We start from the raw sequence: 23,053 nt of genomic DNA, 5'->3' as shown, positions 1-23,053 counted from the left end.
GCCGCCGAGCAGGCTGGACGCTGCCCCAGTGCCAGTTTGTCATGGAGGAAGGAAACACAAGGAGCGGCTCTTCCCTCCAGACTAGCGTAGCCACCCTCTGGCGGGTGCTCGTGTCAAAACCGCCATTGCTTCCTGTCCACCACGTGACCTTTCTTCTGAGTTTCGGTTTGCGCCGCTGACAGCTTGCCGGATGCGCCGAAGGAGTTTGCTACGCAGTTCGCGCTGGGCCTGTGTTCGTGAGGCTTTTATCTGACATGAAGGTTGAACCGTGAAAACACAGTGATGGTTACTTGTTCTTGTCCTGGCTGTGGCTCTCGGTCAACAGAGAGTAGCGCTGTCACTGGAATAACGTTTCACTCGTGAGTACATATCTTGTTTCAGTTTGTACAGGCGGATTCGTGGGCGATGTTTTCCTTTTCTGTTCTTTTTTAATCGGTAGCTTCCCTTCTGACCCTGTACTACGCAATGATTGGGTTGTTGCCATCGGGAGGATAGGATGGTCCCCAACGAAGTGGAGCGTAGTGTGTTCAAAACACTTCCACAACACGGACTTCGATAGAACGTCCCCCTTGCGTGTCCGACTCCGGGCTGGTGCCGTTCCGCAGATTATCCCTGTCTTCGGCGCTCATCAGGTAACTTTCTTAATGCGTGTCATTTGTTGTTTCTCTGTATATATGTTTGGCAATGTGACGCGAGGTGTTGTTGCATATAGGATGTCGCCTGCACACAAAGCATGTCAGCTTCAACATCAGACGTGACACCTGCTTCAGAATGTGTAGAGGAAAGTCTTGACCTCAGTAATGTGAGTGAAATCGCGTTTGTGGTGGCATATATTTGCAGTATGTTGTTTCTTATAGGACAGCACTGGATTCAGTTGTGATATCACATTCAACCCTTTTGTAGGGCTTGTAGACGAGCTGGTAAGCTTAATTTCTTATAATACATTTCGATATTGAAGAAAACGCTAATACAGAGATTTTCTTGAGAAGAGGACTATATATCTGGCTTGTACAATTCCTTCATGCTTCCATTCACATAGAAAATGTATATGATGACTGTTCTTCCCAGGGCAAGATACGCTATCAAGAAGGACAGCAACTGACTGATGTGGTGAGCTGGCTCTCTGGCACAGTTTTCATTCTTGTGTTCAGCTTAGCAGCAGGAAATTGTAAGACTTATGCTTTATTCTATACCTTAATTAGGACACGAGCACACATGGCCACCCGGATATCATGGAAGTGGTAAGACACTGTGTGTCATTTTCAGCCTTGCTTTCTTTTACCAGCAGATGATATCATACTGAAGCTACATTTTATACGCTACCAAAGTGATCTATCTAAGTGTGTAGAAGTCCACGCTGCATAGCTAGTTACAGTTGTTCCTTGGACAAGTTGGTACACTTTGATGCCTAAAAAACATTAATCAAGAAAAGATTGCGCATGTAGGATGGACACAATACTGAGCACTCATTTTCAACAGGGGGCATATTCACAATGTCATATGCATTTTTATTAAGAAGGAAATGGACTTCGCTTCGAAGCCTTTTCCCAAAACTAAAGAACCTACGCTGACACACATGCATCCCCTTCTTCAATTTATAGGAATTAACAATTCACATTTTTTAGCACTTTTAAAGACCTCACATTGTTTAGTCAGCCATATGAAATAAAATAGCGCAAATGTGGGGGACACTCATATACTTGGTTCTTTAAATTACATTCGGGCACAAGTACATATCAAAAGATAAAAGCTTCAAATTTCAATATCAAGTCTGGTTCTATCATCATGATGTAGAGTAGTGTATACTATGAAACAATAATGAAAAAATCTGGACATAAACGAGTGACGAGAAGAGGGATGTCATGAAATGGACAGATAAGCAGACAGAAAATTTGGGCTCGCACAAAATATAGGGTACGTTCTTAGAACCTCAATAACCCTGATATTTTAGCTCTTGGAAATTGGTGGGGGATTGGCGGGAGGATTGAATCATTGGATCGGATTGAATGTTGACTTCACAAGAAGATAAGTCACTCTATATTAAGAAACAGCTGAGCTCTTTTCAGCAATATGCATTACTTGCCTCTAGTAGCTCAGCCCAGATCGGTCCATTCTGATGGTGGAACCAGACATGGACAAGAATATTCCAGACATGGGACAAGAGTAGCAATCTCAATAAGGCATGAGATACTGACCTTGTGATGGTCACATGCCTATATTTACAGTGAAGTACAGTGACTTAGTACAATAAATTTTTATTCGCAGCAACTCATTGCTGAACCTAGCACCACTCATTATGCGAGCCCGAGCACAAGCAGCCGTACTGAAATGGTAAGCAGATGATTAGAGCAGTGGCCTTGACAACAGCTTGACGGTGCTTAATCTCTGGCTTTGGTCTTTGACTAGTATACTCATACTGTCTTTTATTTATTTATTTTATTTATTTTTGGTCAGAAGGGGTTGTACCATGAGATCGATGATTGCATTGAGATTACTGATTGTTGAGACGTTTGTCATGATTTGGGAGGACATATTTATGTGAATAGAAAAATTAGCACAGCTTTGCAGCTTGCTTTTTTTTTCATAGAACCTTTGGGTGTCACATTGTGGGACACACTTTTCTAGTGCTCTCATAAGCCACCAGTGAAAGTAAAGCTCACCTTAAGGCGATACATATTAGGGAGTATTGGGAATGTCAATTGCTCCTTTGCATGTACTAACTTCTCAATTCCTGCTGTAAAGTGTGTAAAGGTGAATGAGACAATCATGCATGCAGGAGCACTACATATGTTAGAACCCCAAGATAGTGAACCACCACATATAGAAGATAGCTTGGGATCTATGGGTAAGCATGTACAGTGCTGGACAAAAGTTAACAGAACACGCTCCAGTGCATTCCTTCCTCAGATTGATGTACTAGCAGCAAATGGGACCGTACAGACTTAAACATGTGCCAAGGTAACCCAGTCACCTGTTTGCAAGTCTGTACGGTTTTATTGCTGCTAGCGTGTCACTTTGAGGAGAGAATGTCCCGGAGCATGTTCCGTAAACTTTTGTCCAGTGCTCTGCCTGCTTATCTGTATAGTGATGAGAAGTAATAGGGAAATCAGTATATCTGAGAAAAATTCGAGAAAAACACAGTTACAGGAAAATAATAATGTATGTTGTGCAGTCTCCTTGCAAGTATGTGGACTGAACACTCCAATGTGCAGTGCAATTGTCAAACAGAGTATTGGAGCTTGCATTGAACCCGGGAGGGACATTATAATTTCCATTGTCCAAACAGATGGTTTGGGTAAATCAAGCACTGTCACAGAAGTGTGTTCCACTTGCACTGTGGAGCATAGGGGATTGTAGACATATATATCAATGATTATAAGGAAGTCTTTAGAATACACGCAATGGAGGCTAAAGTAACCAAGTAATGAACCATGATAGCTGATGATTTTGAATGGGTTAATGAATGGGTTTGAATGACTCAACCAATTTCACTATAAAGTGGTTCTAATGTTGAAAGATTTGCATGTTTTGAATATTTATACAATGGTCAACATACTTTGATTCTCGTTCATTTGCATGCACCAGCTGAAACGTGAAGTGACAGGTACGTGCATAAGTCTTTCTTATAAATTGCATACCATTTTAATTGTCACAAACCTTACAATTAAATGTCTCTCTACAATAACCCCCCCCCCTCAATGCAAACTCATTTACATTACTTTGTGGGGGCTTTGAAAATTGCCATCACATTGTACCTTTAAAGAAAAAGACTAATACCGAAGCACTAGAAAATTTGCATAGTAAATGATGTTCAAACTTGTCAGGTCTACCCAGAATGCATTTTCTGAGATTGTTATTGGAGAGAGCCACTACAATAACTGTCTTGTTTCCAGCATGTGTTGATTACATAACTAAAACTACTAAAACATTCTGTATTAAAAAATTTATTGATTGAATAAACGTTGCTACACCCTTGATGAACTGCCATTTGTATGATTTGCATGACTCCTGAATCAAACTCTTTCTCACAGACAATTCTGATTACATGACAACATCAGCTTCAATAAAACGAACGGGCTCTTCCAGTGTCACACATTGAATTTCCTTTAGAAACACAGTGGTAATGGGCATGCTCCATACTTGATGCATAGGTTGTCTTTTTCTTTTTTTACGTTCTGCAGTAGACAAGGCAAAAATTTGGTTGCTGGTTAATTAATTATGGTTATTGATTATGAAAACAAAACAATGATTACATTCTAATTACTTAAGTGTTCTTTTCAAGTAAAGTTACAGAAAGTATCTACCCACTTAAATACATTGGAAATTTATAATACCAGCAACGTGAGTAACGACACTCTTGCTGCCATCTCCTGCTGTAGGGAGCATCACAAGTTCAGGACACACCTGTCAAAGCCTTCTTGAAAAAGGAGGTGAAGCGGCTAGTCAACCTCCAGACAACAAGCAAAAAAAGGATAAAAGCACTACAGCAACAAAGGCGTCGCATGAAGCGCAAGATTGCAAAGCTCGAAAATGTGATTGATGACCTGACATCGAAAAACATCATTCTTCAAGAGAATGCTGATATTCTGTCCAGCCTTGCAGGAGCAAAGAGGGACCTGCTAATGAGGCATGCTGGAAAACGGACAGGCAGCACACAATCAAACAAATATAGTCCAGAACTCAGAGCATTTGCACTGACGCTACATTTCTATTCAAACCGGGCGTATGACTATGTGAGAGAGACATTCGACACCTGTCTGCCCAACCCACGAACACTCAGAAAATGGTACGAGTCAATTGATGGAAATCCTGGATTTTGTCGAGAGGCTAAAGCAGCACTGAAAATGAAGGTACATGACGCTGCAGCAGAGAACACACCAACATTATGCAGTATGATGGTTGACGAGATGGCAATTCGAAAACATATAGAATGGGATGGAAAAAGCATGCGTGGTTACGTGGACTTTGGTACAGGTGCCAGAACAGACAACTCTGTAGCGAAGGAAGTCTTTGTCATTATGCTTGTTGCTATCAACAGCAGATGGAAGCTTCCACTGGGGTACTTTCTAGTTGATGGGGTTTCCGGGGAGCAACGAGCAAATCTTGTCCGTCAAGGGCTTTCTGCTGCCCATGAAGCAGGAGCTGAAGTGGTCTCACTCACCTGTGATGGTGCTGCAGCCAATGTTGCCATGCTTAGAAGCCTAGGATGCAGCCTAAACCACGAAACTGGGCTCAAAACAAGCTTTTCGCATCCAGATTCCGGACAGCCAGTTGTGGCGTTTTTAGATGCCTGCCACATGCTCAAGCTTGTGAGGAACACACTTTGTGACAAGCACTGTGTTTTCAACAACAATGGGGGCATGGTGCGCTGGACTCACATTCAGGAACTTCATACACTGCAACAAAAGGAAGGCATCCATGCTGCAAATAAGCTACGACAAGCACACATTAATTGGAGGAAACAGCCGATGAAGGTCCGCCTGGCAGCTCAGCTCTTCAGTACATCCGTTGCTGACGCACTCAAGGAATGCCGTGAACTCTCACTACCTGGCTTTGCAGAAACCGGAACAACAGAAGAATTTATCCGCATAATCAACAACTGCTTTGACATATTGAATTCACGGAACATAAGACAGCGATCGTGGAAAAAGCCACTTTGCCCGGAAAACATTAATGAAACGAGAAAGTTTATCCACGAAGCATCTAAGTATATCTCAACACTTAGAACTAATAGAGGTGGACCACTTCTGCTGAACTCCAATCGCAAGACAGGCTTCCTTGGATTTCTTGTTTGCCTAAACAGCATTGATCTCCTCTACAAGAATTTGGTGGAAAATACATCCAAACTAAAGTATCTTCCAGCATACAAGGTCAGCCAAGACCATCTGGAACTCTTTTTTGGCGCAATTCGTGGTTACGGAAGATGTAATAACAACCCAACTGCTTCTCAGTTTGCATCGGCATTCAAAAAACTGATAGTTCAAAATGAGATTGGAAACAAAACTACTGGCAACTGTCTTCCTCTTGACAACATAACAATTCTCCATGTGTCAAGCTCAACCATGCATCGCTCTGAGGATGTCATTAATTGGTCTACACAACGAAACCAACTATCTGCAGATGATGGTGAAGCCCCATTAGCAGTCGAGCACGACCACAGCTATCTCCCGCAACCTGGTGCCCTGTCAGACTTTGCACATAGGGTTGTTACATACATAGCCGGCTATGTAGTACGGTATCTGCAAAGGTACCTGAAGTGTGAAATCTGTGTTTCGGCCCTGACAGTGCCTGCAGCTTGTGTCCCTCAACACTCTCTTATTCGTCAGAAGAGTGTCGGTTGGTTATTATACCCTTCTGAGGGCGTAATTGAAGTGTGCATGCAAAGTGAAAAAGTGTTCCGGTCCACTAGAACGATCTGGACTCTCATCAAGTATGGTGGTTCAGAGGATGCTTACCAGAGTGCTTGAGCATGTTATTCATGGCAAGGCATTTGACTCACTGCGAGATAATCACATGCTTGAGCAGGCACCACTTGAGAACCATTGCTACCATCTAATGAAAAGCATAGCGCACAAGTATTTAGACATACGCCTGCGCCATGCTTCGAGAGAAGCAACAGCCAGCCTGCACAAAGAACACATCCGTCAAATGTTCACAAAACTGACATTGTTCAAAGGTCAGTAAGTTCAGGCTTCAAGTAGAATGGGGTCTGTACATTATTCCATAGTTACATTTTATGTTCTGGTTTCTCTTAACTTTTGCTGTAATAGTATTCAAATGAAGCATTAAACTAGTGGCCAGAGGTGCGTGTAGCCACAAAGCGTAATAATACGCAGCATAGTTCCCAGAGCTGCGTTCACTCGATTTCCTCTCTGAAAACTATGCTAAGGTAGTATTACAGTTTGTGGCTGCACGCACTTGTGGCCATAGGAGTAAAACACAATGGTGTTATGTTCCATATATGCCGTGGAGAGAATATTTTGTGGCCAGCATTTCTTCGTCTCCGAAAATCACGTGTCCAAGGCCGTGCTTTGAGTCGCGGCACCTGACATGAAACAAAAATAACCTTCCGAAATGGTGGAGCAACATCTTCGAGCGCCGAGCGTGGGCTGGTGTGTGAGGATAGTGTGTCCACCTGCCAGAAGGCTGTTGACGTACGGTTGAGCACACGAGTAGCGAGAAACAACTGCCTTGTTACTTCAGAGAAGGTAATATCTTCAGTTATTGTATCCGATAACATTGTCACGATGAAGTGTCCGCACGACGGGTGAGCCACACACGTGCCAAATTCAGCTATAAATGTTGTCCAGTTATCCAAGCAGAACTTAAAATATTCACCTCTGAACGACAACATTCAACAGATAAAGTAACTTAGCGCAGTCCAGCTGAACAACTAACTCTGAAAGCAGGAGACACAGATTCTGGCTTGATCTCAAGGGGCCGCCATGTTGTTTGGGTGACGCGCATGGTGACGTGACCTGACCACGTGGTAGACAGGAGTATCCCAGAGTTCTGCGCGCCGGAGGCTACGCGAGCTTCCCATAGAAAAGCAGAGGGAGGGCCGCTCCTTGTGTTTCCTTCCTCCATGCAGTTTGTAGAGAATGAAGGATGATGATGGAGATGGCAGTTCAGGTGATCAGAGCACGGTGGAGGGGCCGATTGATGACAAAAACTCCCAAAAGTGACGGAGACGTTGTTGCATATTGGCGACGAATCGAGACCAATGAGGTGTAAAGGTATCCTTGACCAAGAATCAGCAGGGTCCAGGTTCAACACCACCACTGCCAACAAATAAATTAATGATAATGAATGGGGAAATTCGCCACACAAGGTGCGGCCACATAAGGTTCAACACCAGGCGATGGCACTCTTTGGCTTTTTCGTGAATTTCGTGAATGGGTAAGTGTCCGCATGAAGAGTTGCAACCTTGTTTGAGTATACTATGTTACAAATGAATGCTTCAACCGTGCAGACCTGCAGCTATGAAAAAAATGGAAGACGAGAACACGGTAGGAAATCCTCAACTTTTCGAAACAGGCCATTTTGCAGACGGAAATTTAACCCCCTGCCTACCCAGTGGGCCGTCAACACTGCCCTCCTCAGCTTTCTCCAAACTACGGACCTTATCAACGCCCGGTGATGGTGTGTGTGATTTATCTTTCTTTTCTCCTTTTTGTTCTTTCTTTCCTTTTTTCCCTTTTCCTCCTTTCCGTTTTTCATTTTTATTTGGAACAGCAAGCCGACCTCTGTCTTGCTGACCTTTCCTTTTTTCCTTCAATAAACATTCATGTCCACTCCCCTTCTAATGTATTTACTCTTTTGTTGTTAAAAGCAATCTGCAAAATGACGTGTCCCTTGCATATCATTGGTTGCAAGTAAAGGCTGGAAGGAAAAATGCCGTAGCTTGATTCTTTCACATAACACATTACCCGCTCCGGTGGCGCAGCGGTAACGCGTGCGCCTGTAGACTGGGAGGTCCGCGGTTCGAATCCGCGGGCCGGCTGTGCCGTCAGGGGTTTTTCCTGGGTTTCCCTCAGATGTGTAATAGGCGTATGCCGGCACAGTTCCCATGAAGTCGGCCCGTGGACGCAGCTATCCTCCCCCCGAGCGGATTCCGCTCGGTCTTCCACTTCACCCTTTCCTCTCCTCCTCTCCACCACCTTTCCCTTCCCGAGAAAACATGCCGCCTAATCAGGCAGGCAGACCTCTCGGGTTCCTCCCAACGACACTCCTCCTCCCACATAACACAAAGCTATTTTGGAACGGTCACCTCGAGGACACTTTGTACTTTTTGTTTAAGACGAGAAAAATTTTATCGATCCTCATTTGCTATTAACTGGGTTAAACGGAACAATGGCAGGCTAACAGTTTTCGTTCAGCTGTACGAGCATGAAATCTACGGCTTCCAATTTCCTTCCATTTCGTGCCTTCTCTGATAAGCGTTGAAACGCAAAAGAATAAAGAAGAAAATTCTCGCGTGCCCAACTTGTCAAACGGGTGAATCTCAAGGAAATGGGAGTTTCACTACCCGTCTTGCCGACTAATATAAAAGGTGCGGCTACCTGAGAAGGTGTATGTCAGTTGCATCGCTGAGCTTATAGGATGAACAAGTTGGTAAGTACGTCGGTACGGTATTCCAAGAAGGCGCGTAGAGTACTCTGACGCATTGCCGCTATTTAGCACGCTGACGACTATGTATTTGTTCGGAACTCTCCAGATAACCACGACACTTCTCACTTTCTGCAGGCACTTAACGTATATATTCGAACCGCGAGAAGGACGTCGGGATAGAGGGAAGGTACGATTGCCGAGGTTGACAGACGCGGCGAACACTAAAAATAAAAAAAAAATAAAAAATAAGTAAGAAAAATGAAGAAGAATCGACGTATCAGTATAATTCCTTCGTAGTGAATTTCATGAATTACGAGTTATTTAACTGAGTATTTAAATGTTATTGTCAGCGTTTTCTTTTTCTTCTTTCTTGTTTTTTTTTTTTCGTGACATGGTCGTTTAGAAAAAGGAATGACGCGGTGCGCATATCTAGGTGTTAAATTATATTACAGGTAGCTGTTGTTCCAGCTTTGATCCAGCAGCGCGATAACTTTATAAGGTATAATGCATTGTCTGCTCCGCACTGCCCAACACAAGAGCCTTGGCATAACACTGGTTTGCTGAAAATTTTCTCTGAATCCACTTTCATGCTTTCTTCCAACACTAACTTCAACACAATATGCTCTCAAGCTGATATCGTCACCTACGCTACATATTACGCCGGATGACTTACACAGATATGCATAGGGCGATAGAAACATGGACCCTACGCTTTGCCAGTCTTTTGTTTTTTTTTCTCTCTCTCTGGACGGGTGCATAAAGGTTTGGCTTCAACTCTCCTCTATGCTACAAATAAACATATATATGCATGTGTGCAAGTAAGCACATTATACTGAACGCCTGACCAGAAACGGGTAGATGTGTCGTATAATATGCTTGTGTACCTTTTCTTTTTCTACACACACACACACATAAATGGGATGATACAAATAGCAAATCCACCTGTGTATAAATCAACCTCTCCCTTATTTTATTTTATAGCGCTGTTTCTTTTTCGTTTATTTCATTCATTCCTGTAATGTTTATTGCAGGTTGTGTTTCTTTTCGCCTTCGGCCTCTTCACCACAGCTACGGCTGGTGGGTTTGCCGGCCATGGCGGTGGCCTCGTTCTTGGCCATGGGGGATTTGGTGCTGGCTTCGGATTTGGCGGTGGCCATGGCCACGAGGTGCATGCCCTTCGAGGACCAACATACCTGGTGAAAACTGTTCATCACGTGCAGAAGCTTCACGGCGGAGGCGGACACCTTGGTGGTTACGGGCATGGCTTCAGCGTTGGCCTCAAGGGATTCGGCGGCTTCGGAAGTCATGGCTGGCACGGGCGATAGGTCAGTATATTATGTTGTTAGAAAAGCTTTCACAACGCGTCCACCTGTTCTTTAGTTCTGCAGCGCTGAAGAAGGAAACGAGTGTCTCCCCAAACCGAACATCTGAATTACGTTACAACGCTTATTTTATTTTATTATTTTGAGCGTTCATTAACAGCTTAGGCCATGAATATGTTGCACACGCTCTGTAAGCAAGTAATTGCAAGCATGTAATAAGCAATCTATTAATTGTAATTAATATGTCGTGGAGTTTCACCCTGGAAAGTATCGCCGACAATACGTTCAAGACACAGTGTCAGTTGTGCTTCTGTTATATAGGGTATCAGTAGATGTTTAAATTGAAGTGCATTTTAATAGTGAGGCTTAGTGCATCGTACGCTATCGCCTTTGCGTATGTAAGGTATAGCGTGGTGGTTCTGCGCATTGCGCGAAGCTCTCTTGATGTTTTGTGCGTGCGCAGAACTACCAACGTTATGCCTTACGCACGCAAAGGCGATAGCATATACGATTCACTAAAACTCACTAATATCGCGTGCGCTGCGTGCGCAGTGTACGTGTACTAGTGCGCTGCGCTATTTTTGTAGAGAAGTGTATTTTCATTTGCCCGAGCTCAACACACTCTAACGAATGTCTTGCTTTTTATATCCTTGTATAGGATGTTTGAAATCCACAAGAATTAAGGAAGACATAGGAAGCCCTCTTGCAGTACCATTTAAACGCCGTCTTTCTTGGAGGCTGAAATGAAGGGTGCTGATTTCGTGTACACACTTCTTGTAAATAAACATACCTCACACCACTATTTCTGTTCACCTGTCAACTTGATAAATATACGAACGACTGTTGCGAATCTATTTTTGTTGATGATGCACAGTCGTGAAGTACAGTCTCTGTTGTAGCAAGTTTTCTAGTACTCCTTCTTCTTCTGTGGCTCATCTCATAGAGTCAACAATACAAGTTATCTAGTACTGTTCTCCTTCACGACTCCCCGTATACAGTGACAGGACAAGTACGAGGAAAAGTACTTGGAGTAATTAAGTACTTGCAAAAATATGTACGTTAAATACAGCAGAAAGTCCTGCCGACGCTATATAGTGTAAGTAAAGTAAAATAGTGCGAAATGTACGGGAAGTACTTTTTTAAATGCCCACAAATACAATAAATTACAACATATATGGGGTCTAATATGCACATACATACGTTCCAATGCAATCTCTTAGACAAATCACACACAGACGCTATATGTATGAGCACACCAAGCGGAAGAGCACGTTGACGCGTGCTAGTTCATCGGCTCTTACAGAATTGCGGACTCGCTAAAATAGGCCGAGATACGCGGACACTGCGGTAGCGGACCGGGTGCGGTACCGGCTCTCATGTGACGAGCTAGAAAGGCTCACAGAAGGATACTTGAAGTACGTCAAGCGAAACCAGAGTTCGTGGTAACTCGTTAAAAGTAATTCGTTACTGTAACTAAGTTCCTTTTTTTTTATAACTTGTAACTTAACTCGGTACTTTTGCGCCGTGGTAACTTTCAGAGGAACCATTTCAGAGGATCCATTTGTATAGATGTGGAGCACATCCTTCCTCAGTTGAATAATACTACGTTACATCCTTCCTCATTACCCCCCCTACCAACCTTTTAGGACCACACTTTCAGTGTCTCTAAATCAGGTGGGCTCTCGCCCTCTCACTATGTCAAAATTACTTGGTCCCGTGTCTTCCCGTTTCGCCTATTCCCATTTTGCCTAATGCTTTTTAGCGGATTATCTCGCCATCCCTTAGCAGGTTCACCGACTTCGAACTGCAGGGGGTCCCATTTGGTCTAATGTATGCTGCGGACAGTCACACTTCGCTTACTGATCCGTGTCACGTGAGGAAAGAAGGCGGTCCCCTGGCGTGCCGTCAAAGGTCACTTTCGCATCTTCACGTAACTTTACAAACTTGTTGGTTTCATCCAAGCATAGCCTTGAGTTGATGCATTTTTTTAGTTCCTCAACAGTCAATGTGAGAAATTCGTTATTCTATATCGGAAAGTCAACGTTAATTACGCAACTCCACATAACAACCCTAACTCTTTGCTAGTTTTATTCGCTCGTGTTAATTGCGGGCGATTAACTTGCAACGGAAATACTTTTCCCGGTACCCATTTTTAAAATATATCGTGACCTGAACTCCGGCACCGAAATAAGGTATCGGTTACTGTAACGGCGCAACAACAACACTGCGGCGTACCCATTCATTAATTCATCCATCCACCCATCCACTCATGAATCAATGAAAACATTTTACTCGGTAATAATCTATCCATTTTAATATTAGTGGTACCACACAGATCCAGGACATTTGTTCACCGTACGAACGCTCAAGGCGGACAAACGTTCACAATGTTTTCATATGCGCCTGTCCCCCCCCCCCCCCCCCCCCCCGTAAGTTAGGTGTCGTGTCTGGTGGCACAGTAGAATTGAAAAATGTTTGTCACAGGAGAACATACCTTGTTGTGTCTTTTTTTTTTTTTGGAGGGGGGGAGTGATGGGACCCGGGAAACATCAAGTTTCTGCGTCATGTTTACAACCACGCGCATTACTGTAGCTCCCGTTAATAGTAAAATAATTTATAAATGTGCGCAAGCATAGAAGCAATGTAGGACTCAAGAGATAGTACGCTATATCGACAAAGGCAGAGCACGAGTATTTATTGGGGGGATATGGTTATTGAAAAGAGAAAGGGGGAAGCTTAGTCAGGCATAGGCCGACTTGCTATTCGTTTAAAAAAGAAAAAGAAAACCAAAAAATCCAAGAAACACAAAAGGGGGCCTTAGAGGCTGGTCGAGAGGCTGGAGGCGGGAAGAAAGTTCGTTCATTGAAGGCATTTATTGGTCGTTCACTTACTTCGAAAAAATATCTTTAATAGTTGCGCAGCTGACTGATTTAACTAGCGAAAATTTCGCGGGCATGGCAAGTGCAAAAGCGAATAAAGCTAATGTGTTTACGAGATGCTGTGAGAGTCATATCGGATCAGCGCTAAGTAAACTAGTCCAGTCACATGCTTCAACCCTGACTTCGCGAATGCACTGGGGGCGCATATAATCCATATGGTCGTGTCGCGTGAAAATTTGGAACCAAAATTATTTTTTTAATGGTATGCTTCAACAGCTACTGCAAGGAATGGAAATTCCATGGGTAGGTAAACGTCGGAATGGTAATTTTCTACTTCATATCTCAGGGAGTGGTCCTGCTTAGTGTATGCGAGGTGGTGTTATTCCTTCTAGTGATCCCCGTACAGATAACGAGCACTGGAAGGTGCCCCCCCCCCATATTTCTCTGTTTCTTGAAAATGAGTACCACACAAATGTTGACTAAAATTTTGTGTTCAATGCCTCCACACAACAAAGAAAAGCGAGCTGTGGCCACGGCTATAAAGGGCCAAAACAACTGCTAGCATCTAAGATTGCCATAGTTTACGTTATGGGAGTCATTACCTCCACCAAGGGAAGACCGAAACTGTTCTTTTCTTTTTTTATCAGCTGTCGAACGATGTATTCGTTTCGGAAAGGTAGAAAAAATAAAATTGATCTGAAAATTGCAACGCTTATTATCTTACTATAATTCACTGTTTCACGCATTGGAAAAGATGAAGATAAATTATGAACCTGCTAGGGTGGGCTCGTGTTAAAACAGAACGGGGCGAGCAAATGTCCGGTGAGAAAATGTCCGTTGAGGAATTGTCTGCTCTCCATCGCACCTTCATTTGCAAATGTAAAGGGTCACTTGCCGACAGTCCTGTTTCGCCTAATGAGACTGCACGGCAGTCCCATTTCGCCTAACGCCTGTTACCCCTCCTGCCGCTTTAATCCGATAATCCGGATTAGGCGAAATGGGAATTGGCGGAATGGGATGGAATTCTTGGTCCATGGCCAAACAATCCAAATCACCAGTGCTCTGCTCTAAAAGTACACCTAAACTTGATGGACACCGTAGGACTTCGGTCCTCACTGTTAGGTGCTTATATCACACCAGATTACCTCCATCACTGTAAACTTTTTCACACCTTTAAAGGTGTGCGCTATGAACATTCAACCTGGTTGCGTAACATTGCATCTCCAGGACGATATTTTACAAAATTTGGAAAGCATTACTAAAGATCAAGTGTCAGTGCAAATCTTGCTTTCATTATGTCTTGGATATCGTACGTACGAGCTAATGCATATATGCATCGCTATCGATAATCGAGCACGCGCAAGTGTCTACAATACTGTTGAACAATGTTGAGATGTTGCAAGACTGAATTTTTGGAGGACAGACAACACTCGAGTAAATAAAATTTGTGCGAAACCGTGCTCCATTATGGTGTTACGAAAATTACACCTAAAAAGGCGTGCGCCATGCACGTTATTACACCTTTAAAGGTGTGAAAAGATTTAGAGTGCAGCAATGGGTTAGAGTATCGCCCCTGGCGATGAAACACCCCAATCATCATGGTCATCATCAGACAGACAGACGGACGAAAGAAAAAAATGGAAACATATGTCGTACTATGGTGGGACTAGAATGAATTCTAGTCCCACCATAGTCGTACCGATCCGACAAACTGCTCCTTGACGCATGGTGCATGAGAGCAGTACTGAGCGTCGAGTATGATTGAGATAGTGCGCAAGGGCGCACAGTGTGGGTTTTCGATGCTGCTTTGTACAACTCTCCAGTACCGTCTCAACCCTCAAGTGTCAAATGGTCTAGTTTATTGAGGGAGTCCTTCAATGTTTGCTGACAGGTGCCGAAGCGTTGGCAGGCGATGACCATATGCTCCGTATCCTCCAGCGTTTCGTATGAACCAACAACCTTATTTTAATGATGTTGCTGATTGGGGAGTTTCATTGCCAAGGGCGACACTCTACCCAATAGCTAGTGGTAATTTGGTGAAATATAATAATGGGTCACTTCGCAGTGAGGACAGAAGTCTTACAGTGTCCAAAAGGTCTATGCTTTTAGTCAGGGGCGGCGCAACGTCCTCAATTCAGGGGCACCCTAGATCCAAACCGGCGCGCCCGATTCGCCACTCTGTCTTGGGTCTCTGTCTTTTCTGTGGCGGCTTTTTTGGAAGGCAGTCACCGCGGACGGGAACCAGAGAGCCTGGAATTGTACGCGCCGTGCTGTGAGGTGCAGCTTTCGATTCTACTGCTCATGGCACACATGAGACTTAGGGTTCTGTAAAACATCCTCGAACCCGTGAACACTTTCAGGTCATGTCGTCGTGAGTTCTACCACAACAATCGACAAGGCATTGACTATACTGGCAATTTGACCGATTCGGGAAAGGGTTTATGGTATTTCATTGGCTTGCGGCATCTGTGATAACACTTCGGAGCCTCACCTCCATGGACGTTTTGTGACCCCGTTCACAAATTCAGGGGGCCTACGGTAACTCCTGTACCCCCCCCCCCTTCCGCCGCCCCTGCGTTTAGTGTAGAACGGCCGGCTGTATTCGACCATGTACCATAAAATTTCGACGTAGTAAGAGGGCGAAAGTCCACCTGATTTAGTGACACTGTTTGTGATGTTCTGAAAGGTTGCCAGTGCGGGCAATGGAGAAGGATGTGCTCGAGATCTTCCATATCACAGTAGTGACGGCATCTTGGAGAGTCAACTTGTCGAAAACGATAACGCCACTTTTACACCGTATACGGTGTAAAAGTGGCGTTAGAGGGTTTTAGTAGACCGTTGATAACGGGGGTGGCTTGCGTCCAACCATATCAACCGGAACCAATCAGTGAATAAGATTCTGAGTCACGCGCCACTGCGATTGGTTCCGATAGGCACGATAACCTTATCAACGGTATACTAAAACTCACTATTGAGCCGCATCCGATGAATTAATGCAGCGTCTTCATTGTTGTTTAAAGCCCCCCATGATGTGTATACCTAAAGAAAATGTTCTCTTTAAAGGGGACGAACTCCAATTTCAGAAAGCACGTCAATGTGATGATTTTTTTTTACCACATTACCTATTATTATGGGAAGTAACGGTGTACTTACTTACCCACGCGTCTACATCTTACCATTTTAGCCGTTAGATTCTTAGTCAAGTATTTTGTAACAGTAAAAGCTGATCTATAACTTAAAAACCCGAGACTAGGGGACAAAAACGACACCACAGACAAGGTCTCAATTGGTCAAGGTCTTCTACTGTCTGTGTTGTCGTTTTTTGTCCCCTAGTCTCGGGTTTTTAAGTTATGGATCTATACCATCAGCTCGCTTGCTACCTCTCTATCTTCTCGTTAGTAAAAGATGACTTTTGCCACACGAGTAATAGTAACGGTAACCAATTACCTTTTTTCGAATACGTGTAGAATTCTGCTTCTATCTCACTATAATAAAGCGGTGCATACGCACCATCTTAAACTACATTTGTGGAAACGGAAGGTAAAACTTCACACGTGAAGTAGCTAAGATAAGTGCGAACAATTTTTTTTTTTTTTTTTTGCGTCTGGGGGGGGGGGGATCTATTTATTTCGACACGAAAAGTCAGCCCGAGGGAAGATCTGCAAGTGCTGCCGTGCGCTAGGACTTATGTTAACCGCCTTCAGAGGTGCCTACGCACGTTTATGCGAAATTCCGAATTAGCGCAAAAGCAAAAACTTTCTTCTTCCGCCTTCACACGGTAACGTTGCCGCTACGCCCGTGGCTTCGTGACCGGGGCTTCTGGAATAATTTCAACAGCCGTCTCTGCAAGAAGTGGGAAACAATAGAACATGCTTTTCTCGGCTGTAGTGATACTGATACCATCTTTTTCTGGGACGTTTTCCAGCGCACTTTCAGGGAAGATATTTTCTTGTCCCCCCGTCCAATATACTATCTTCCTGTGCGGGTGGTAGCGCACTGACCTGGGATATTTTAATCCTGTTGGGATTGTAATCGTTGTGAGCAGTGTTGTAACCGTTACCGAAATATGGTATCGCGATACCGATAATCGTTACTTGAGCAAAAGTATCGAAATACCGATATCGATACTTTTTTTTTAAATAACGGAGCACCGCTACCGTTACTAAAAAAAAGTAATGCGATACTTTGGGCGATACTTTTGTTTGAAATACAGAGATGACGCAACATAGAAATATCGTTCACAGTTGAACAGTTTTGCAGTGAAAAGACAGCATATTTCATATGTAGCTTCGGAAACGTTATGATTGACTTTTATCAATAGCTGGTTCTTGAAATCGTCTTCTGCCATCCTTGCAAGCCGTGGTCTCTCCGGCAGCTGACAGAGGCCAGTGTGACATTTACGTTAGTGTCACGCCCACACATACCATGGAGTCCAATGACCAAGGAATCCTATCCGAGGTTAACAATGCCACAGTATATGTGAGCGTGACTCAGTGCGACACGGCAGCTTAGTAGTGGAATCAAGAGCGCACTGTCAAAGTCTTGACCTCTGTTCGTTGACCTCAACTCTTTTGTTGAACACAAGGTGGTCATTTCCTTCAGCTTCAAAGAAAAACGGTGAACACGTGTGTGGTATAAATCCATAATTCCGGTTACGGAACACGAAGGCGTGTCCAAAAGCTTCTTGTCGAGGGCTAGGCGGACCATTGACAATGAATCAGAGTGAGAAATATGGTCGGTGAAAAAAGGGTGGGGCACTAAAAAGTATCGGTATCGGTAGCGATACAGAGATCGCGTTACCATAAATTTGTAATGGAAATACTTTTCCGATACCGACTTAAGAAAGTATCGCGATACGCACTCCGATACCGAAAAAGTATCGATTACTGTAACGGCATTACTTATAACGGCGATACGTACAACACTGGTTGTGGGTCGCGCGTAGGATACATGACGCCAATGAACCGCCTGTAGGGTCGTGTTTCGTGGCCCATATTTCGACGAATGCTGTTTTCGCTCGGTGATTTTTTTAATATGCACGTCTTGTGAGGAGACATCCCAGAAGTGGTTGCATGTGATTGACCTCCTTCGGGTTGGACCCGTTGACTACTGAGACAGCTTTGTGTCTACGTATTGTTCCCTCCCGCCCTCTCGCTTGGGTAGTGTTGTATGTTGGATGCTTGTTTACGGAGTGTCGTTAGAAACTAGTGCTGTAATGTACATAGTACACATACCTATTGTTCTACGCTACATCTTGTGTTTAGACCAGAATTTTCGCCATATCGACTGCGCGGCCATTTTGTAGCGACTGTGGCGCCACAATGCGGGCATTTCATGCGGGGACTGTGGGCGCTCCTGCTCCGTCCATTGGCGAAGCCGTGCGTTCGGGATACGGTTCGTTGTTCGGCTTAGATGCATAAGTGTATATTTTTCTTTATACGCCCGCGCTTCGTTTAGGCTTAGAAGTAAACAGCGAAAACAGTAGTCATCAGAGGGTATGCTACCTAATAAACTTCTGCGATACCGCAGGTGCTCTATGCGGTTTCTAGTTTGTTGAACCATACATCGAACATAGTTATTATTTTTCTGTGTATACGTGGTGTAGTCTTAAAGGAGCGTTCTTACAGTTTGCCGCGATGGACGACAACATTGTGGCTTGTACTCAATGGATTGTTCCCGTCATTATATGTTTTTGTCTTCACATATTCTTTCACGGGTGAAGCTCACTGTTCACTGTATTCATTTCCAATTAAGTATCACCGTTCTTACTTCTTCTTACTTCTTACACCAGATTATTCCTGTCACATATTACGCACTTTCGAACATTTAAATTTTTCTCTCAGGAAGGCTTGCTGATTAGTGTTGGAGTGAACAAAACATTAACATAAGTGCGCATGTTAAGCAAGGATCTCACACTCTAAGAGTAATATCAACAGCATCATTAACTCTGATTGTTATTATTAGTCGGTGGTAGAGCTGAATGTTAGCTCATAATGTCCATAATTTCATTTTTTCTATAATTGTATTTGTTGGAAAACAGTTCGACAACAGGCTGTCATAACAGGCAAAGTTACACTGACCAAAGCGCTCAGCGGAAGCACAGCAAAATGTTTGTTATCACTAATCTGTAATATGGAATTTAAAATGCTTGCTAACCCTGCTACGTTGCACAAGCAAGATTTTCATAATTTTATTTTTGGCTCTGCTTACTGAAACTTGTTCATGCTGTGCACACTAGGAATTTTGTAGTTTGCGAAGAACACCGGGTAGTTCGCTGTAGATCCAGAGTTAAAATTCGAATGCCTACACATGTTACGGAAAGCTTAATTGGTCAAAGCATCGGATGTAGTGCTGTGTACACATTTTGTATTCAAATGTGTAATGAAATAATATTCGGACTAAAAATAAGAATGTATGCCGGATGCGGGCAAAATAAACTCGCTATTAACTGCGACACCACAGTTTCCTCTGGGTGGATAAGTAAAATGGTGCGCATCAACATAACCGTGGTTAAGAATTCCCGACGCCTTTCAAGCGTTGCGTGAAATCTGTGCAGGTGCTACTCGCGGTTTACATACAATGCAATTAGCGCGTCTGCCAGATTTTTCTCTAAAAGGTGTCCACTGAAGGTCCCCAATTGGGTAGTACCCATTTGAATGCCGGCGGCGCCGTGCTTTAGAAGTTTTGTTTTTTCTCGAAACCCATTTGAATTTTTATTTAAATAATGAGCGCCTCCTACTCATTCACACAGTGCGCAGGTTGTAGGTGGTATCGGACAGATACTTGTAAAAAAGAAAGTTCTTCGATTGGCGCACCCGTTCGCGAATTATTTAGCCTGGGGGTTTAACTGAAACACCACGTATAAGGATTAGGGATCAACGACAGTTTTGGGTAGCATTCATGAAGTGACATATATTATAATAATATACTAATCAGCCTCAGCTATACAGGGTGTCCACCCTAACTGCAGAACTGAGTAGTAGTGTATCAGCTCAACTAGCCGGCAAGTCACATCTTCGTCTGGACGCCATTAATGAGCAATTAGAGCTAATTGGGACCCCCCACATTAATCAGGACCCACCAGGGAGTCATTACACTAATTGGGGACCATCTAAGACACGTCCAGACGAAGATGTGACTTGCCGGCTAGTTGAGCTGATAAAAAAATAAAAAAATAGGTAGAAAATAAAATGAAAAGATAGAAATAGAGTGGAGAGAAGGAGTTTAGTTGAAGATCAACGACGTCATCTTGAAGAAAGCGGCCCGGAACGGCCGCTGACCGTCGCTGGGCGACGGAGCACAGAGGCAGGTTGCAAAGCATCGCAGCACCAGTTCCGCACATCCTGTGACGTCAGCTGTGACGTCATCATGGCATGTCTGGGCAAGATAGGACAGCTCTGGACATGCAAGGAGAAAAACACTCGTAATACAGAGGCTGGGAAAGCAAGAGTATGCAAACCATCAATAGCTAACAAGAAAAAACAATTAGTTACACAACAAATGAGCCCACCAGAACAGGAGCGCAGAACCATGCGACTGCTCCATCCGAGAGGCAGGCAGAGAACTGACTCGTAATGGTTTTTTTCTCCTGTATAAAGCCCCGCAGCTGCACCCCCTAGCGGTTACTTTCTCAACTAATCTCACAACAAAATTATTAAGAATCACGCCAGCGCTACTCCCGGTCCCAAGGCAGAAGATGATAGAAAATGGCGGGAATGCCCGGACAACAGCAACCAGCACCCGACGTGCACGGCACGAAAATCGCAAACAAAGCGGGAACAAAGTTGGCGAAATCATTAGTTACACAACAAATCACCTCACCACAGTAGGAGCGCAGACCGATGCGACTGCTCTCGTCCACAGCCAGGGATCAAGTGACGACGGAGCGAACGACCGCACGTCTTCTCCCAACGAGAGCCAGAGGTGGACTGACGTAAGCGCCACTCTACGGGTGCTACGCATGCGCGCGCTCGTAGCGCCCTCTGCGCGCTCCTACCGCCACCTGCGAGAGGCTAAGAGAGAAGAGCATTCCTGCGCCCCCTGCTGGCCGTTCTCATTGGTCCAGACATCATCCTATTGTCTCAGGGCTACACTGTTTTTTCCACTAATGCTCCTTTGGTCAATCTACAATGAAGCCACAGTATGACGTCATCATGCACCTGCGTGGCTCAAGGACGCGTACACTGTAGACAGGGGATCTATTATTTATTGAATCACTATCCCATGATTATTTCCTTTATTCTTCTATAACGATTGCATAGGAAACTATTGCAGAAGAGCACCATGCATGAAAGCTGATCGTAGGAATTCCAAAGTCTTACTAAATGAGACTTGCAAAAGAACAAAATATCCTAACACGTAACTCCATCAACGGCAAATAAGAGGACTAGGTACTCAACAAATCAACACAGAGTACGGGTAAACAGGAGCGCAGAACTCAGGGCAGCACTATCGTCAAGACAACAATGTTCCTTGTCAAAAGAGAAAAAAATACTAAGTGTCAACAAAGGAAAGCATGCATATCGGGGCATGTCAGGACACGTCAGGACAAATCGTACGACTGCTGGGCAACAGAGGAAAACAAACACTTGAACAGAGTGAAAAAGGCACTCACCATCATTTTTCCTGTTCACAGCATTCCCTCATTGTAAATCCGCTCGTCACAAAATCCACCTGCATCGTCGAACACCATTCACCAGTGACGAACCACACATCCGAACCGCATCAGAGGCAGACAGAACCCCACCGAAGCTACGCTCTTCCACTGACGGCCAACGCCAGGAGCAGAATTTGCGTGTCGACACGCAAATTCTGCTCCTGGCGTTGGCCGTCAGTGGAAGAGCGTAGCTTCGGTGGGGTTCTGTCTGCCTCTGATGCGGTTCGGATGTGTGGTTCGTCACTGGTGAATGGTGTTCGACGATGCAGGTGGATTTTGTGACGAGCGGATTTACAATGAGGGAATGCTGTGAACAGGAAAAATGATGGTGAGTGCCTTTTTCACTCTGTTCAAGTGTTTGTTTTCCTCTGTTGCCCAGCAGTCGTACGATTTGTCCTGACGTGTCCTGACATGCCCCGATATGCATGCTTTCCTTTGTTGACACTTAGTATTTTTTTCTCTTTTGACAAGGAACATTGTTGTCTTGACGATAGTGCTGCCCTGAGTTCTGCGCTCCTGTTTACCCGTACTCTGTGTTGATTTGTTGAGTACCTAGTCCTCTTATTTGCCGTTGATGGAGTTACGTGTTAGGATATTTTGTTCTTTTGCAAGTCTCATTTAGTAAGACTTTGGAATTCCTACGATCAGCTTTCATGCATGGTGCTCTTCTGCAATAGTTTCCTATGCAATCGTTATAGAAGAATAAAGGAAATAATCATGGGATAGTGATTCAATAAATAATAGATCCCCTGTCTACAGTGTACGCGTCCTTGAGCCACGCAGGTGCATGATGACGTCATACTGTGGCTTCATTGTAGATTGACCAAAGGAGCATTAGTGGAAAAAACAGTGTAGCCCTGAGACAATAGGATGATGTCTGGACCAATGAGAACGGCCAGCAGGGGGCGCAGGAATGCTCTTCTCTCTTAGCCTCTCGCAGGTGGCGGTAGGAGCGCGCAGAGGGCGCTACGAGCGCGCGCATGCGTAGCACCCGTAGAGTGGCGCTTACGTCAGTCCACCTCTGGCTCTCGTTGGGAGAAGACGTGCGGTCGTTCGCTCCGTCGTCACTTGATCCCTGGCTGTGG

General features: G+C 44.3%; 1 protein-coding gene and 1 long non-coding RNA gene across 4 annotated transcripts in view; one reads left to right on the top strand and one right to left on the bottom strand.

Annotated features, from left to right (window-relative positions):
- LOC135399193 (shematrin-like protein 2) overlaps positions 1–11,204 on the top strand; it is a 29,774-nt gene extending 18,570 nt beyond the window's left edge. Inside the window, exons 1-3 of one of the 3 annotated variants that reach the window (XR_010424224.1) lie at positions 8,008–8,142; positions 10,143–10,436; positions 11,092–11,204. Coding sequence is in view for 1 of the 3 variants with exons in the window: in XM_064630970.1 (XP_064487040.1) it covers positions 9,103–9,114; positions 10,143–10,436 (306 nt within the window). In the remaining 2 variants the exon portion in view is untranslated. Of the gene's footprint in view, positions 1–8,007; positions 8,143–8,890; positions 9,115–10,142; positions 10,437–11,091 lie in introns of those variants that run through there. The other 2 variants (XM_064630970.1, XR_010424223.1) reach the window with 2 other exon arrangements.
- A 9,315-nt stretch (positions 11,205–20,519) lies between these two features.
- Positions 20,520–21,169, bottom strand: LOC135399189 (uncharacterized). Its single transcript, XR_010424213.1, has 2 exons — positions 21,134–21,169; positions 20,520–20,709 (listed from the first exon to the last, which is right to left on the bottom strand). It is a non-coding gene; the product is annotated as an uncharacterized LOC135399189 (long non-coding RNA).
- Positions 21,170–23,053: the final 1,884 nt, after the last annotated feature.

The sequence above is a fragment of the Ornithodoros turicata genome, chromosome 1 (genome assembly GCF_037126465.1).
Source record: "Ornithodoros turicata isolate Travis chromosome 1, ASM3712646v1, whole genome shotgun sequence".
Classification (NCBI taxonomy): Eukaryota; Metazoa; Arthropoda; class Arachnida; order Ixodida; family Argasidae; genus Ornithodoros; species Ornithodoros turicata.
This window is presented reverse-complemented; position numbering and strand designations above follow the sequence as displayed.